The sequence below is a fragment of the Syngnathus scovelli genome, chromosome 6 (assembly GCF_024217435.2).
Source record: "Syngnathus scovelli strain Florida chromosome 6, RoL_Ssco_1.2, whole genome shotgun sequence".
NCBI classification, from domain to species: domain Eukaryota; kingdom Metazoa; phylum Chordata; class Actinopteri; order Syngnathiformes; family Syngnathidae; genus Syngnathus; species Syngnathus scovelli.
The window spans coordinates 147,418-165,410 of record NC_090852.1 but is presented as its reverse complement, the minus strand read 5'-3'; the positions used below and the strand labels follow the sequence as shown (position 1 = coordinate 165,410).

The following is a 17,993-nucleotide window of genomic DNA, read 5'->3' as shown; positions in this document are numbered from 1 at the left end:
CGAACTCAACTTCAATCGGTACCGTAACTTACAACATCATAAACATAGAACTAGCTTGACTTATTCATTGAATAAATGCATTTGGTTCTTCAAAACTGCATCACGCAACATAGCGTGACCGAGACGGCCGTTATCCACCTGCGTGAAGTTATTTGGTGAAATGAATGAGATGTTTAAGACACCATCGTTCTGTCTCTATGTAGATGAAGGGAAATAATCGATTGCTGAAGGTCCAAAGGTGTTGTGATAAACAAATAAACATATTAGTGATTAGTGACATATTTGTGATAAACATATTAGGCAGGATAATCACATATGTTAACGTGACTGCCCACACTGTATTTATTTATGGTTATTTGTTAAATCGAGTACTGTTAGACATGAAATAGGAAGTGTTTAACATAAATGGAAGACGAAAGGGGTACTCACCATTGTAGCTCCTGCTGGTCAATGATACGAGCCTCTTCTTGCAGTGGAAAACATACAGCCAACAAACACCGTGGAACCTAAAGGAATGAAATTAAACATTAACATTTAGCCTAAACCAACATTCACAGATACAACGCAACGCAAACTACACAAACGTAAATCTTTTTAAACACAATGAGTTGTACTTACCGTGTACGCTCTAGACGGTCCACTTGCAAGCAGAAAATAAAGATATTTCTGTTGATAATCGTCGTGTTTGTATCCGGTGTCTCGCTCAAGGCCATTGCGCCCACAGATTTGAATTTTGGCGAGAGTTCAGCCTATTGACGTCATTTCCGCGGTGTAATACCCGCATATCTGAAACGGCAAAGTTAAGAGTAGAGTTAAATAAAGTTTTTAGTCAACGCAATAATTTACAACCGTTGACCAGTCGAAATAATCGTCGAAATTTGGCGTCTGTGGCTGGAAGCAGACGCCGAGTTCGACATTCCTCCCAAACGCCACACTCCCTCGCTTTTCAGGGCTAAAAAAAAACAGTTGTAATTACCTTGTACGCTCTAGACGGTCAAGTTGCAAGCTGAAAACAAAAATATTTGCCTTGTAAGTCATCGTGTTACTAACCGCTGTGTCTTGTTTGCCAGAATTGCCGCTTTCCTACTTCCTGTTGCAAGCCACGCCCACGGATTATAATTTTGCCGTGAGTTCCGCCTATTGACGTCATGTCCGCGTCACATGACTGCGACGTAATATTATCTAAAACTGTTTGTGCGGTATTGTGTTGTTCTGTGCGGTATTGTGTTATTCTGTGCGGCGTCGTGTTGTTCTGTGCGGCGTCGTGTTGTTCAGTGCGACGTCGTGTTGTTCAGTGCGGCATGGTGTTGTTCAGTGCGGCATGGTGTTGTTCAGTGCGGCATGGTGTTGTTCAGTGCGGCATAATGTTGTTCAGTGCGGCATAATGTTGTTCAGTGCGGCATGGTGTTGTTCAGTGCGGCATGGTGTTGTTCAGTGCGGCATGGTGTTGTTCAGTGCGGCATAATGTTGTTCAGTAAGCCATAATGTTGTTCAGTGCGGCATGGTGTTGTTCAGTGCGGGATGGTGTTGTTCAGTGCAGGATGGTGTTGTTCAGTGCGGCATGGTGTTGTTCAATGCGGCATGGTGTTGTTCAGTGCGGGATGGTGTTGTTCAGTGCAGGATGGTGTTGTTCAGTGCGGCATGGTGTTGTTCAATGCGGTATGGTGTTGTTCAGTGCGGCATGGTGTTGTTCAGTGCGGCATGGTGTTGTTCAGTGCGGCATGGTGTTGTTCAGTGCGGAATGGTGTTGTTCAGTGCGGCATGGTGTTGTTCAGTGTGGGATGGTGTTGTTCAATGCGGGATCGTGTTGTTCAGTACGGGGTGGTGTTGTTCAGTGCAGGATGGTGTTGTTCAGTGCAGGATGGTGTTGTTCAGTGCGGCATGGTGTTGTTCAATGCAGGATCGTGTTATTCAGTGCAGCATGGTGTTGTTCAGTGCAGCATGGTGTTGTTCAGTGCGGCATGGTGTTGTTCAATGCGGCATGGTGTTGTTCAGTGCGGGATGGTGTTGTTCAGTGCGGCATGGTGTTTTTCAGTGCGGCATAATGTTGTTCAGTGCAGCATAGTGTTGTTCAGTGCGGCATGGTGTTGTTCAGTGCGACATAATGTTGTTCAGTGCGGCATAATGTTGTTCAGTGCGGCATGGTGTTGTTCAGTGCGGCATGGTGTTGTTCAGTGCGGCATGGTGTTGTTCAGTGCGGCATGGTGTTGTTCAGTTCAGGATGGTGTTGTTCAGTGCAGGATGGTGTTGTTCAATGCGGCATGGTGTTGTTCAGTGCGGGATGGTGTTGTTCAGTGCAGGATGGTGTTGTTCAGTGCGGCATGGTGTTGTTCAGTGCGGCATGGTGTTGTTCAGTGCGGAATGGTGTTGTTCAGTGCGGCATGGTGTTGTTCAGTGCGGCATGGTGTTGTTCAGTGCAGGATGGTGTTGTTCAATGCGGGATGGTGTTGTTCAGTGCAGGATGGTGTTGTTCAGTGCGGCATGGTGTTGTTCAATGCGGCATGGTGTTGTTCAGTGCGGCATGGTGTTGTTCAGTGCGGCATGGTGTTGTTCAATGCGGCATGGTGTTGTTCAATGCGGCATGGTGTTGTTCAGTGCGGCATGGTGTTGTTCAGTGCGGCATGGTGTTGTTCAGTGCAGCGTAATGTTGTTCAGTGCGGCATGGTGTTGTTCAGTGCGGAATGGTGTTGTTCAGTGCGGCATGGTGTTGTTCAGTGCGGGATGGTGTTGTTCAGTGCGGCATGGTGTTGCTCAGTGCGGCATGGTGTTGTTCAGTGCGGGATGGTGTTGTTCAGTGCGGCATGGTGTTGTTCAGTGCGGCATGGTGTTGTTCAGTGCGGCATAATGTTGTTCAGTGCGCCATAATGTTGTTCAGTGCGGCATGGTGTTGTTCAGTGCGGGATGGTGTTGTTCAGTGCAGGATGGTGTTGTTCAGTGCAGGATGGTGTTGTTCAGTGCGGCATGGTGTTGTTCAATGCGGGATCGTGTTGTTCAGTGCGGCATGGTGTTGTTCAGTGCGGCATGGTGTTGTTCAGTGCGGCATGGTGTTGTTAAGTGCGGCATAATGTTGTTCAGTGCGGCATAATGTTGTTCAGTGCGGCATAATGTTGTTCAGTGCGGCATAATGTTGTTCAGTGCGGCATAATGTTGTTCAGTGCGGCATAATGTTGTTCAGTGCGGCATAATGTTGTTCAGTGCGGCATGGTGTTGTTCATTGCGGCATGGTGTTGTTCAGTGCGGCATGGTGTTGTTCAGTGCGGCATGGTGTTGTTCAGTGCGGGATGGTGTTGTTCAGTGCAGGATGGTGTTGTTCAGTGCGGCATGGTGTTGTTCAATGCGGCATGGTGTTGTTCAGTTCGGGATGGTGTTGTTCAGTGCGGCATGGTGTTGTTCAGTGCGGCATAATGTTTTTCAGTGCGGCATGTTGTTGTTCAGTGCGGCATGGTGTTGTTCAGTGCAGCATAATGTTGTTCAGTGCGGCATGGTGTTGTTCAGTGCGGCATGGTGTTGTTCAGTGCGGCATGGTGTTGTTCAGTGCGGCATGGTGTTGTTCAGTGCGGCATGGTGTTGTTCAGTGCGGGATGGTGTTCAATGCGGGATCGTGTTGTTCAGTGCGGCATGGTGTTGTTCAGTGCGGCATGGTGTTGTTCAGTGCGGCATGGTGTTGTTCAGTGCGGCATGGTGTTGTTCATTTCGGCATAATGTTGTTCAGTGCGGCATAATGTTGTTTAGTGCGGCATGGTGTTGTTCAGTGCGGGATGGTGTTGTTCAGTGCGTTATAATGTTGTTCAGTGCGGCATGGTGTTGTTCAGTGCGGCATGGTGTTGTTCAGTGCGGCATGGTGTTGTTCAGTGCGGCATAATGTTGTTCAGTGCGGCATAATGTTGTTCAGTGCGGGATGGTGTTGTTCAGTGCGGGATGGTGTTGTTCAGTGCGGCATGGTGTTCAATGCGGAATGGTGTTGTTCAGTGCAGGATGGTGTTGTTCAGTGCGGCATGGTGTTGTTCAGTGCGGCATAATGTTGTTCAGTGCGGCATGGTGTTGTTCAGTGCGGCATGGTGTTGTTCAGTGCGGCATGAACAGTGCAGGATGGTGTTGTTCAGTGCGGCATGGTGTTGTTCAGTGCGGCATAATGTTGTTCAGTGCGGCATGGTGTTGTTCAGTGCGGCATGGTGTTGTTCAGTGCGGCATGGTGTTGTTCAGTGCGGCATGGTGTTGTTCAGTGCGGCATGGTGTTGTTCAGTGCGGCATAATGTTCAGTGAGGCATAATGTTGTTCAGTGCGGCATAATGTTGTTCAGTGCGGCATGGTGTTGTTCAGTGCGGGATGGTGTTGTTCAGTGCAGGATGGTGTTGTTCAGTGCGCCATGGTGTTCAGTGCGGGATGGTGTCTTTCAGTGCGGCATGGTGTCGTTCAGTGTGGCATGGTGTCTTTCAGTGCATGGTGTCGTTCAGTGAGGCATGGTGTCGTTCAGTGAGGCATGGTGTTGTTCAGTGCGGCATGGTGTTGTTTAGTGCGGCATGGTGTTGTTCAGTGCGGGACGGTGTTGTTCAGTGTGGCATGGTGTTCAGTGCGGCATGGTGTTGTTCAGTGCGGTATCGTGTTGTTCAGTGCGGTATCGTGTTTCTCAGTGCGGTATCGTGTTGTTCAGTGCAGTATCGTTGTGTTGTTCGTATTGTGTTGTGTTGTTCGTAATGTGTTGTGTTGTTCGTATTGTGTTGTGTTGTTCGTATTGTGTTGTGTTGTTCGTATTGTGTTGTGTTGTTCATATTGTGTTGAGTTGTTCGTATTGTGTTGTGTTGTTCGTATTGTGTTGCCTTTAACACTTAGCCTCTAACACTTAGCCTCTAACACTTAGCCTCTAGCATCTAGAAGGTAAATAAATAGGAAGGAAGGACTCACCGGTGACGTCTTCGCCCACGTCCAAGCGTTGTACTTTGTATTTTCATCCTTCTGACAGTGGAAAACATAGCCAACAAACACCGTGGAACCTAAACGAATGAAAGAAAACTATCATTTGGCCACAACCAACATTCACAGATACAACACAATGTGACGTGCGGGGTTGAGGTTAAAGGTTGAGTGAAGGGCCCTCGTTTTAAACTACTTTTTTGAAAAGGATTGGGAACAAGTAAGACGTATTTAATTTATTTAATGGGAAGTAGTAAGAGCTATTGAATTTAATCTATGTATTATATTCTATTGTATTGTATTCTGTTGTATTCTTTTGGATTGTATTCACACTAACCCCACTAAAACTTCAGCCCACAAAAACTCGCCTCTGGCGCCTAGCCTCTGGCACTTAGCCTCTAACACTTAGCCTTTAACACTTAGCCTTTAACACTTAGCCTTTAACACTTAGCCTTTAACACTTAGCCTAGAAGGTGAATAAATAGGGTTAAAGGTTGAGTGAAGGGCCCTCGTTTTAAACTACTGTTTTGAAAAGGAGTGGGAACAAGTAAGACGTATTTAATTTATTTAATGGGAAGTAGTAAGACTTATTAAATTTATTTAATCTACTTTTCTTCCCAGGCAAAATTTGATGTGCTGCAATTCCAAATTTCCAAAGTGAATGAAGGAATGAAGTCCTTTAAATTATGATTTTGTATAAATACTAGGCATTAACACAAAATCGACGGCATAAAATGGGCAGACTTTACTTGTTTGAAAAGGACTGGTTACAAGACAGACTTTTTTAATTTATTTAATGGGAAGAAGACTTAGTTTAATTGATCTATTTTTGTTCCCTGGCAAAATTCGATTTGCTGCAATTCCAAATTTCCAAAGTGAATGAAGGCAAGAAGTCGTTTAAATTATGATTTTGTTTAAATACTAGGCATGGACACAAAATCTACGGCACAAAATGGGCAGACTTTACTTGTTTGAAGAGGACTGGTTACAAGACAGACTTTTCTGATTTATTTATTGGGAAGAAGACTTATTTAGTTTATTTAATCTATTTTTGTTCCCTGGCAAAATTGGATTTGCTGAAACTGTATTTTGCCAAATCTTGCCTTGAGACCTGATAGGAAGTATTAAACGCTTAGTTAAATCAATACAAGTTGGTAGTAAGAGCGAGTAATGTTGGTTGAACCGATGAATGAAGGTTGAAAGCAATTTAAATTATGACTTTGTATAAATACTAGATATTAACAGAACATCTACTGCGCGAAATGGGCAGAGTTTACTTGTTTGAGAAGGAGTGGCTTATTCAAAACTAAGATTTATTTAATCTGTTTGTTCCCAGGCAAAATTGGATGTGATGCAATTCCAAATTTCACCACATGACGGTGCCCAATTTCGACTTCATAGGACATATTAAACACTTAGCTTGTTATTATGTTCAAGGTAATCAGATTTGTTTATTATTCTAATGGCCTCTTCAAAACTATTCTGGATTACTACTTTGGATCTATTCTACATTACTTGGCAACAACATACTCTGTAACAGATTAGGCAGTATAATCATATATGTTAACTTGAGAGTGCCCACACTCAATCTACTTATTGTGATGTGTTAAATCAATTACTGTTAGACATTATTTGTCTGATAATCTACCAAATCTTTGAATTGAAGAATTTGTGATTTAATTAATAGCTTGTTGTTATGTTCAGGGTAATCAGACTTGTATATAATTCTAATGGCCTTCTTTTGAAAACTATTCTGAATTACAACTTTGGATCTTATATTACTTTGCAACAATCTACTCGGTGACAGATTAGGCAGTATAATCACATATGTTAACTTCAGTGCCCACACTGTATTTATTTATGGTTATTTGTTAAATCAAGTACTGTTAGACATGAAATAGGAAGTGTTTAACATAAATGTTATGGCTACTCACCATTGTAGCTCGCTCCTGGTCAATGATACGAGCCTCTTCTTGCAGTGGAAAACTTGCAGCCAACAAACACCGTGGAACCTAAAGGAATGAAATTAAACATTAACATTTCGCCTCGACCAATTTTCACACGTACAACGCAACGCGGCTACACTTCTGCTATTACAAACGTAAATCTCCTTAAACACAATGAGTGTTACTTACCGTGTACGCTCTAGGCAAAATTGGATGTGATGCAATTCCAAATCTATCTGAAACGGCAGTTAAAAGTATAGTTACATCAAGTTTTCTTTTTTAATCAACACAATCATTTACAACCGTTGACCAGAAAGAATCGTCGAAATTCGACGTCCCCCACAAACGCCACGCTCACTCGCTTTTCAGGGCAACAAAAGTACTTCTTTTTAAAAACGATGAGTTGTACTTACCGTGTACGCTCTGGACGGTCCAGTTGCAAGCAGAAAATAAAAATATTTCTCTTGTTAGTCGTATGTTACCATCCGCTGTGTCTTTGTCAACATCGCCGCCGTTTTCCTACTTCCTGCTGCGAGCCACGCCCACGGATTTAAATTTGGGCGGAAGCTCTTTCCATTGGCGTCGTTTTCGCGTATAGCAAATCCGATTGGTTGGGAAGGGGGCACGGTTATGCAGCCGAGGGGTCCTGTGATCGGTGGGATGTAAAGTAGGCGTCGACGTCACGTCCGCGTCACGTGACCACGACGTGGCAGACGTCATATAGCAACCGCTGTTTTGTTTAGTAGACTTACAGTTGTTATGCATTGACATAATGGCGCACACACCAAATAGATTTAAATAAATTAAATAATTCTTCTGCCCACTCTCTTTTAAACAAGTTAACTCTCCCCGCGGATTTGAATTCCGGCGAAAGTTACGCCCATCGACGTCACGTATGTCACGTGACCACGACGTGGCAGATGTCATATAGCAACCGCTGTTTTGTTTAGTAGATTTACAGTTGTTATGCATTGGCATAATGGTGTGCACTCAAAATAGATTTAAATAAATTAAATATTTCTTCTGCCCACTCCCTTTTAAACAAGTTAACTCTGCCCACGTCCATTGACGTCTTGTCTGCGTCACGTGACCACGACGTAGCGACGTCATATAGTAACCGCTGTTTTGATCAGTAGACTTACAGTTGTTATGCGTTGACATAATGGCGCACTGGTTAGCATGGCCACCTCTTAAGCATGATGTTGCGGGTTCGACGCCTGATCAATGTTAGCATGGAGTGAGCTGAAGTGCATGGCGCTGAAGATTTGAATCTTTGAAATGCGCTGAGGTCTGACATATCAGGCAGAATGGTTTGCCATCACGTTCAACAAAAAATAGAAACTTTCCCACTCTGATTAAAACGTCCTGTGTTCATCTACGTATTTTCGTTTTGCTGTGCATCTTTTCCCTGCCATTTCGAGAGCCCAATTGACACTCATAGTTTAAAGAAATGTGTTTGCCCATCCTACTTTGTGGAATTTCACCACATGCGCTTTTGACCAAAATACCAAATTGAACTCAAGTGAAGCCACCCCCCCCCCACACACACACACACACACACACACACAAATGTTGATATGAACATAAAAGAGCCGCATGCGGTTCGGGAGTTGCGGCTTGGCCAAACCTGTACTATACAACTTTATTTGTATAAAATTTTCACAACAGCTGTCACACAAACAAAGCGGGAAAAACCGAAGACGTGCGTGTTCCGCCCACGCTGGATTTATTTGCACCTTTGAAAAGACACCGTATTGCCGCAGATGTGGCAAAGAGTACTTTTGGGCATCTGAGACGGAAGGATGTCCAAAGCATCACGTCACCTGCTCTGGTAGGCATGGTGGTGGGACGTTGAGGTCAACCGCTTTGGGGTTGGCTGAATCTTTGATTGCAGGATGCCACACACTTGAAGACAGAAGCAGAAAAGCAGAGCTAAATGCAAAATGTACTCACCGGTGACTCCAATTTTTTTCCCCCCTGAAGAAACAGCTGGACGGGTGGCCCCGGCTGGCCAGTGGGACTCTTGTTATTCTGACCCTTTTTAGTGCGCGTTTGGGGCAACAACCATTTTTTGTGGCGCTCTCTTCTGGTTCAAAAGTGCCCTGCATGTGAATTTGCTTTTCCTGCCTTCTGATTGGATGAGCGCCGGTGTGACGCGGTGCCTCTGTCACCGTGGCGGGGGGTATACGTTGGCATCGGAGCGTCTGCCAACGTCTGAGACCGGCTGGCAGTGTATCGGAGGTGTCGAGTGCGGTGCCGCTGGAGCTCACTCACCAGCTGGTGTTAGGGCCACAGAATGAAGGCCAAGGAGAAGAATAGAAAGAGAAACAGAAACTTCTCCTCCAATTGTTTGATTTGTCTCTTCTGAGCTTCGATGAATTCTTTCAGCTCTTTGTTCCTCTAGGACGGACAAATGGAAAGTGGCATTCAAAAGCCAGTAAGCGTGCAAGTAAGTGCCGGGCTGGCTTTGGGCCCTTACCTGTTGCGCGCTGTGCAGCAGATCCATTCTCTCTTGGAGGATGCAAGCGTCGCGCTCCCTCAACTCGCACATCAGGGCTCGCTTCCATTGGTCCACGGCGCTCCTAAGCTCTTCTCTCTGATCCGCCGTCAGCACGTCATTCACGCCAGCGTGGCTGGCTTTTTCGCCGTCCGTGGCGGGGCAGTCCCGCTGCGGTAGCGCCTCGTACAACATGGCCTCCAGCTCCAGGATCCTCTGGGCCGCAATCCTCGTCCATCAGTGGTCCGGCGGGAGATTTGAGGGCGGCTTACCTTATGAGCCTGGTCCATGGAAGACTTCCTGAAGTCCAACTCTTCATCCAGGTAGCCCTTCTGCTTGCAGAACATATCCTAGCACAGCTCAAGGTCAGAATTGTTGGGGCACATTGCCGGAGTTCCCCTTGGCTGATGTCGCGTGTCTGTCTACCTTCTCACTTTCAATGTCCAACATCTTCTGTTGAAGTGCTGACTTGGTCACTTTGATGTATTCTAACCACTGAGGAAAGGCTGCTGTCACATAAGCAGAATGCGAGAGCGTGCGTGGACGTGCGCGTTACCTTCTCGGCTAGGGTGAGAAGGGTCCTGGCGTGAATCACGACCACCTGCTCCTCGTTGGTGAGATTCTGCAAGAGCCCAAAGGCACAGCGTCAACAAGCTTCTTTCAGCGCAAAGCCTTCCAAAAGTCACATTTGAGCCGCCGAGTCTCGTGGAGTGCGAACATAAGGAGTTCGACATACACTTACGGCGTTATAGCCCAGGATGTCCAGCTTCTTCATCAGATCACTGATGACGATGTCCGGGGGAAAGGCGCAAGGAGCAATGTAAGGTGTTCTGGGACCTCGGGTTAAGGTTAGGGTTGCGAGGGACGCCTTACGTACGCTCACGCCCTCGGCCTCGCAGTAGATCTGCAAAGGGCTGAGGCCGTCTGGGAAACGGACTTGCAGAAACTTCAAGACGGGGGAGCGCCACTCCCTCTCCTGAAAGGCAGAGGCATGCATCCGTCCGTCCGTCCGTCCGTCCGTCACATCTCTGGCCTCAACACGCTTGTGCGAGTCTTCCCACCTCCAGCTCCAGGATGCGGAACTCAAGCAGTTCGTTTTGGTCTCGGATATCCTGGATGTGCTCTTTCAGACGCGCTTCTTCCGCCTCCATCCGCCTGACCTGAAAAGACAGTCAGACCTCATCTGCGGGGCTTCCCGACAGGTGTGACGCCAAGCGACTCCGCCCAGCGCCTTTCTTTCCGTCACCTTTTCGGCCAACTGCTGATTGCTCTGACGCAGCAGCTGCTTCTCCTCCACCCACTTGACATTCTAGAAGAGACAAACGCGTGGACAGCTTTGGAATGTTGTGTCATTTTCATCCACAAATTCTTTGGTTGACTGGAAAATGACATTTGCTTTTCTCCGCATTTTCCCAGCCACGTTCGGGGGGGGGGGGGGGGGGTTGGTCCAGTAATGCCAGACGGATGAGTGACTGAAGAATGTAGCTATTTTGTCTGAGAAAAAGGTGTGCTCATTGATGAGCTTACCTGTCCTTGTTGCTTCAGCGCTGACTCCAGATCTGCTACTCTGCTTTGATAGTGACCCATTTCTACCATCAGCTTTTCTCTGGTCTGAAAGGAGGAGGAGGGAGGCTCCTCCTCCTCCTTTCAGACCAGAGAACACCCGAGGCTGGGTGAGAACGGGGAGGCTGCGACCCGGCCGGGGGTTGCGGGAAGGGGCGCCACCTTGATCTCCTTCTCGGCGTCGTAGTCCCCTTCGCTGGTCTGGGCTAGCAGAGCGTAGGCTCGTTGCAGCGCTTGATATTCTTGCGTCAGCTGGCGGTAGCGAAGCTCCGCCTCTTCATGCACACACCAATGCAACACAGCACTAGTACCAGAATCAGTCAGACCGGCGACAAAGCACCCGCGACGCAAAGACGAGTCCGATTCCAGGCTGAAGAGGAATGTTTGGTGCCAATACGCTGGCAGAAATGGCGGGCTACCTCTTCGGGTTCCGTGTCGGGGGTTCTGTCGGTGTGAAAAGACAAGGACGATCCGTCCGGGTCCACCAACACGTCTTCGTCGTAGCCGTAAAATGTTTCGATGACCTGCGGGCGCGGAAGCAAACATCTCTCTGAACAAACTGAAGCGACACCTCACGATGAATCGACGAGAGGAACGATAGCGAGAAAAAGGCCATTTCATCTTGCGCAACACCAAGCAGCCGCAAACAAACAGACTCACCTTGCAGGACCTCACGCTTTGTTCCTCCTCAGAGATTCTCGACGTCGGTATCGTAGCAGCAAATCTCTCTCCTGTCGACACAAATAATCCGCCTTTGAGATTCTTTGGATGCAAAGGGAACGAACGGCTCCGGCGCAGAAACAAACGCGACTCACAATGACATTTCTGACATGAGCTCCTGTCTCCAGAGCCTGAAAAACACGTCACCGGCGATGATTGGAGGGACGCTCGTCTTTTCCAAAAGTGACAACTACAGGGTGTGTCAGGGTTTTCCAGATTATCTTTATCGTATCATTGTGTTGCTTTGACTTTGACTGCGACCTGTAATAAATAATATTATTTATCCCTTATTTATCCCTATCGCTTATCCCTTCCTACACAAAGTCGTAAAACACCCCTTGCTATGTTTTGACTAGAGGTCAAGGGCTTCCTCTATTCAATCCACTCTTACACCCACCCTGTTTCTCTTAATTAAAATGCTCGTGCAGGAGCCGAGAGTCAGACTTCATTCGTACAACGGATGGACTCTCCACCTGCAGGTGTCCAAAAGAACTTACTTGTCTCCCGTGTGGTTCTTGCAAAATAAGTTGGAGCGAGCGCAACTCTAACAGGGTGCATTTTGCCACTAGCTGCCTACGGACAATGACGTCGCGCTCGCGGCTCATGGTTGACGGGCTGAGCAGCCGGGCAAGTCCGTCGTTTTCAGCGCACAGCGAGTGGCAAAGGCGCTGACAAAACGGGAGCTTTGAGCTGCTGAAAACGGCAAAACAAGTCTAAAGCGTGTTCAAACGCGTGCGCACAATGCTCCTGCTTGAAAGGTCGGAATTTAAGGGGCCAATTTTTTGGATGGCGGCCGCCGGCCAAGCTTTGGACGGAAAAGGTTTCCTGGCGACAGCGAGCGAGCGCGGCGCTGCCGTACGTGCACCGAGTCGCCTGCCTGAAGACCTTGGACAAGTCGTCGATGATGTGCCGCTGCTCCACAACTTGAAGGAACTCCATTTCACCGTCCTGCTGGCCGCAACCGCGGTCCAGGTCATTGAGCGAACTAGGCCTTCTCTGTGGAACACAAATGCAGTGGACTCTGTTGGCACGCCGCCGTTGTCCGCGTCGACTTACCAAGCTTGCCATCTCCTCGTTCTCCTGGGTGACAAAGCGCACTTTGTTTTCAAGGCGACACAGCACCAGCGAGAGTTCTTCATTCTTCCTGCTCAGGCGTTTGTTTTTGTACAGGAGTGGCAGAAACTGGCTTTCTGTTTCTCTCAGTCGCTTTAGCTGCAAGCATGAAGTGCGGGATGTGAAAGACGCACAACACGCGGGCCAGAACGTATCCATTTCTTTTGCATCGGTTTGAACGGAATCGTGGCTTTGGCTCCCAATAAAAGACATCTACCAGGCAACCGACTCGCCGCGCCGCTCAACTAATAAGCAAGCGCAATGGGTGCCTCGCTGGATGGCGCGCATCAAACGTAGCGCAAACCTTCAAGCGTGCCGTCAATAAATTACCAGTTCATTGCGCTCTTCAGAAAGCAGGGCGTTTCGATCCTCCAGTTTCCTGATGACTGCGCTGAGCTCAGCGATTTTCAGATGAAACCGTCGCGTGTCCCGATCCTCCTGAGACTGAAAACGCCCCGCAACACACACACACAAGCACTCGTTCAAAGTTCAAAACTGTTTTTGTGCTACCTTCCTCCAGCAACGAACTAAGTCATGCGTACTGCAAGTGTGTGATGAGGTGGCTTACGCAATGAAGAGGATTGCTAGTAGCGGCGTTGACCCCACTTCCAGGGTAGTTTAGGCCCGCCCTTTGGGAATCCCTCAGGGCAGCGATCTGCTGCTCGGCAGCCTGAGTCTGCAGCTGAAGGCGGTGGACGTGGCCGGCCCCAGGGCTTCATCCAAAACACTAACCGCTCTGTCTTTCAGCTTGATCTCATCCGTCTGGATGTACAAACGGGGAGCGCTCAGGCAGGCGGGCAAACTCATTTGCCAGAATTGTGACAAAAACAAAGAGAGCAACCGGCCAATTTTTTTTCTTGAATCGACTAGAACACCTTTGCTGTGACAAAAGCGAAGCGAGCAACCGGACATTTTCTTCTTGTGAAATAGAATAGAATAGAATGCCTTAGGTGTCATTGCACTGCAGGTATACAACGAAATTGGGAACATAGCCACGCACCGCGCATCTGATCAGTCCTACCAGTCGGCGGATCTCCCTCTCGCAGTCTCTCTTGGTTCGGCTCAGCTCCTCCCGATGCTGGTGATGAGCCGATCGGAGCTCGGCCGCTCGGGACTGCCAGGCCTGCTGGGCCGCTGCCAGGGCTTCTTCCGCGCTCCTGGTGGAGGCGACACCGCTCGGTCTCCCGACACCGCCGCGTCTCCTCCACCTCCGCCAGCAAAGCGCCCCCCCTCCTCACCTGAGCAGACACCGGGCCGTTGAGACCGCAACGGAGCGCCGCGACGCTTACTGGGGACAAGCTACACAATACGGTAGCGGCCGCATCGAAGCCCGACGTGGCGTGCGGATAGTCAGACACGGATAGAGCGGATCACCTTGTCCATGGAGCCGTCCCTCAGGCTGAGGACCAAGGCATTCAGTCGCTGGATCTCTCCATCTTTGATTTTGATCACTCTCATCAGCTCCATTTCATGCTGCCGCAGTAATGTCTCCCTGGTAATGGCTAACTCTTTCTGCTTCTCCTCATGGAGTTTGCTTTTGAGTTCCGTCATGGCGGCGGTGGCACGGTGGTGCTCCGCCCGCAGGTCCTGACTTCTCTCTCTCTCCAGACAGCTGACCTGACATGACTTAGACTTAGACGAACTTTATTGTCATCTTGTCTGCACATGGTGCATACAAAACGAAATTCCGTTGCATACGTCTTACAACAAAGTAGTGATATTGCAGTTGAATAGAAGTAACATACCCTATGAAAATATATATATATATATATATATATACATATACTATATATATATATATATATATTAAAAATAAGTATAAAGTGCAGCAGTGATAATTATGCAATAGTGCAAGTAGGCAAAACAGTATTCAAGAGTGTGCAGAGGAATGCTAAACCATGTATTAAACTTCTATTTAAAGGGTTTATACAAGTTCAGTAAAGTTGGTAGTGCGAGATAGTGCAAGATAGAGGTCCGTAGTGTCATAAAGTACAGTTCTGTGAATGTGTGATGCAGAGTTCAGTTTAGAGCTCAACAGTTCTAGTGTTCAACAGTCTGATGACAGCAGGGAAAAAGCTGTTGCAGAACCTGGTGGACCTGCAGCGGATGCTGCAAACCTCTTCCCAGAGGGCAGCAGGGAGAACAGTCCATGGTGGGGGTGTGATGGGTCATTGATGATGTTACGGGCACGGGACATGCAGCGCTGAGATGAAATGTCCTGAATGGAGGGAAGAGGAGCCCCTATGATCCTCTCTGCTGTCCTCACCACTCTCCTCACGTTCTTCCAATCGGAGGCGGTGCAGCCTCCACACCACACAGAGAGACAGCTTGTCAGAATGCTCTCTATGGTGCTCCTGTAGAACGTCCTCATGATGGGTGGGGGCAGGTGGGCTCTCCTCATCCTCCGCAGGAAGTACAAGCGCTTCTGTGCCCTCTTGACCAGTGCCGTAGTGTTCATAGTCCAGGTGAGGTCTTCTGTGATGTGGACCCCCAGGAATTTGGTGCTGCTGACCACCTCCACAGCTGAGCTGTTGATGATCAGTGGAGCGTGGTGAGGCTGTTTTTTCCTGAAGTCGACGATGATCTCCTTCATCTTCTCCTCATTCAGGATCAGGCTGTTTTCTCTGCACCAGCCCACCAGCTGCTCCACCTCCTCTCTGTAGTCCAGGTCGTTGTTGTCTCTGATGAGCCCCACCACCGTTGTGTCGTCTGCTGACTTCACGATGTGATTGGTGGTGAACCTGAGGACGCAGTCGTGTGTCATCAGGGTGCACAGCAGGGGGCTCAGGACGCAGCCCTGAAGGGAGCCTGTGCTGAGGGTGATGACATCAGAGGTGTTCTGTCCGACCCGGACTGACTGAGGTCTGTTGGTGAGGAAGTCTAGCAGCCAGTTGCGAAGGGGGGTGTTGAAGCCCAGGTGTTCCAATTTTCCTACCAGATGCTGTGGGATGATGGTGTTAAACGCTGAGCTGAAGTCCAGGAACAGCCTCCGCACATGGGTGTTCTTCTCCTCCAGGTGAGCCAGGCTCAGGTGAAGAACGGAGGAGATGGCTTCCTGAGTGGAGCGGTTTTGCCGGTCGGCAAACTGGAACGGGTCAAATAATAGGGGGAGTCTGGAAACGATGTGACCTTTAAGCAGCCTTTCGAAGCACTTCATCATAACCGGAGTCAGTGCAACAGGCCGGTAATCATTAAATGAGGTGATTTGAGGTTTCTTCGGCACCGGAATGATGGAGGCAGTCTTAAAGCACGCCGGCACTGTGGCTTGGCCCAGCGAGGTGTTAAAAATGTCTGTGATGACCCCAGCCAGATGACTTGCACATTCCCTGAACACACGCCCAGGAATGTTGTCCGGGCCAGGGGCCTTACAGGGGTTGACTCTCCTCAGGGTCTTCAACACATCGGCGGAGTCAAGGCAGAGTACCTCCTCTTCCTGATGGGGGACAGTTTTAACTGCTGGACTGCCGTTTAGTGCCTCGAACCTCCCAAAGAAGTTATTTAGACCATTTAGAAAGTCAGCATCAACTACACCCACCGGGGGGGGGGGAGGGTGAGTTGTCGTCTGTAATCGCCCGTATGCCTTGCCACATACTCCTGATGTTTTTGACGTCGTGGAAACGATCCTGAAATTTTCGACTGCGGTCTCGCTTCGCTATTCTGATGGCACGGTTCAAGTTGGCTCTCGCTGTCCTCAGTGTCTCCTTGTCGCCAGACTTGAAGGCAGAGTTCCGCGCTCGTAGCGTTTGACGTACCTCCTCAGTCATCCAGGGTCGTTGGTTGCCCCGGGTGATGATATTCTTAGTGGTGCTGACGTCCTCGGTGCATTTGTTGATGTAGGCTGACACAGTCATGGCACACGCATGTCTAATCTACATCGGGAAAACTGGGAGGGAGGGAGGGAGGCAGGCAGGGAGGCAGGCAGGGAGGCAGGCAGGGAGGCAGGCAGTGTCTGTCTGTTGAGGTTTTCACCTTGTTCTTCTCCTGCTGAAGTTCTAACTGGACGTCCATCAGTTTGGTTCTCAGCTCGTCATTGGCGGCCTGAAGGGCGTCCGTTCGCTCCGCCTTGGCCCGCCCTGCCGGAGCTCGTTTGGACATCTCTTACTCGAGTCTCGCCCGGTCGTCAGTCAGAGATCACAACATTTGTACCTGGAGAGCACAAACGCAGCGCTGTTTTCCACTGGCTTCGAACTCAACTTCAATCGGTACCGTAACTTACAACATCATAAACATAGAACTAGCTTGACTTATTCATTGAATAAATGCATTTGGTTCTTCAAAACTGCATCACGCAACATAGCGTGACCGAGACGGCCGTTATCCACCTGCGTGAAGTTATTTGGTGAAATGAATGAGATGTTTAAGACACCATCGTTCTGTCTCTATGTAGATGAAGGGAAATAATCGATTGCTGAAGGTCCAAAGGTGTTGTGATAAACAAATAAACATATTAGTGATTAGTGACATATTTGTGATAAACATATTAGGCAGGATAATCACATATGTTAACGTGACTGCCCACACTGTATTTATTTATGGTTATTTGTTAAATCGAGTACTGTTAGACATGAAATAGGAAGTGTTTAACATAAATGGAAGACGAAAGGGGTACTCACCATTGTAGCTCCTGCTGGTCAATGATACGAGCCTCTTCTTGCAGTGGAAAACATACAGCCAACAAACACCGTGGAACCTAAAGGAATGAAATTAAACATTAACATTTAGCCTAAACCAACATTCACAGATACAACGCAACGCAAACTACACAAACGTAAATCTTTTTAAACACAATGAGTTGTAATTACCTTGTACGCTCTAGACGGTCAAGTTGCAAGCTGAAAACAAAAATATTTGCCTTGTAAGTCATCGTGTTACTAACCGCTGTGTCTTGTTTGCCAGAATTGCCGCTTTCCTACTTCCTGTTGCAAGCCACGCCCACGGATTATAATTTTGCCGTGAGTTCCGCCTATTGACGTCATGTCCGCGTCACATGACTGCGACGTAATATTATCTAAAACTGTTTGTGCGGTATTGTGTTGTTCTGTGCGGTATTGTGTTATTCTGTGCGGCGTCGTGTTGTTCTGTGCGGCGTCGTGTTGTTCAGTGCGACGTCGTGTTGTTCAGTGCGGCATGGTGTTGTTCAGTGCGGCATGGTGTTGTTCAGTGCGGCATGGTGTTGTTCAGTGCGGCATAATGTTGTTCAGTGCGGCATAATGTTGTTCAGTGCGGCATGGTGTTGTTCAGTG

At 48.2% G+C, this 17,993-nt stretch overlaps 1 protein-coding gene and 2 long non-coding RNA genes across 3 annotated transcripts; all 3 read right to left on the bottom strand.

The window, feature by feature from the left end:
• Positions 1-665: 665 nt before the first annotated feature.
• On the bottom strand, positions 666-4,992 carry LOC125970577 (uncharacterized). Its single transcript, XR_011086949.1, has 3 exons — positions 4,903-4,992; positions 977-1,006; positions 666-786 (listed from the first exon to the last, which is right to left on the bottom strand). It is a non-coding gene; the product is annotated as an uncharacterized lncRNA (long non-coding RNA).
• A 1,848-nt stretch (positions 4,993-6,840) lies between these two features.
• LOC137840361 (uncharacterized) lies at positions 6,841-7,491 on the bottom strand. The gene is made up of 3 exons (XR_011086963.1): positions 7,271-7,491; positions 7,047-7,093; positions 6,841-6,923 (listed from the first exon to the last, which is right to left on the bottom strand). It is a non-coding gene; the product is annotated as an uncharacterized lncRNA (long non-coding RNA).
• Positions 7,492-8,528: 1,037 nt separating this feature from the next.
• Positions 8,529-16,886, bottom strand: LOC125970616 (janus kinase and microtubule-interacting protein 3-like). The gene is made up of 14 exons (XM_068651093.1): positions 16,720-16,886; positions 14,128-14,367; positions 11,080-11,271; positions 10,882-10,965; positions 10,601-10,663; positions 10,416-10,514; positions 10,233-10,330; positions 10,097-10,151; positions 9,911-9,976; positions 9,781-9,849; positions 9,627-9,704; positions 9,337-9,570; positions 9,132-9,257; positions 8,529-8,762 (listed from the first exon to the last, which is right to left on the bottom strand). The coding sequence occupies exons 1-13, from the start codon at positions 16,843-16,845 to the stop codon at positions 9,141-9,143; spliced, it is 1,521 nt and encodes a 506-aa protein (XP_068507194.1). The 5' UTR covers positions 16,846-16,886; the 3' UTR covers positions 8,529-8,762; positions 9,132-9,140.
• Between the last annotated feature and the right edge of the window lie 1,107 nt (positions 16,887-17,993).

Bases quoted from the DNA above. Each gene is read 5' to 3' on its own strand.
- LOC125970616 (XM_068651093.1), bottom strand. From the start codon at position 16,845: ATGTCCAAACGAGCTCCGGCAGGGCGGGCCAAGGCGGAGCGAACGGAC. The intron at 10,966-11,079 runs GTGGCGCCCCTT...TCCTCCTTTCAG, and splicing joins ACGCCGAGAAGGAGATCAAG to ACCAGAGAAAAGCTGATGGT. The intron at 10,331-10,415 runs GTGGGAAGACTC...TCTGCCTTTCAG, and splicing joins TCCGCATCCTGGAGCTGGAG to GAGAGGGAGTGGCGCTCCCC.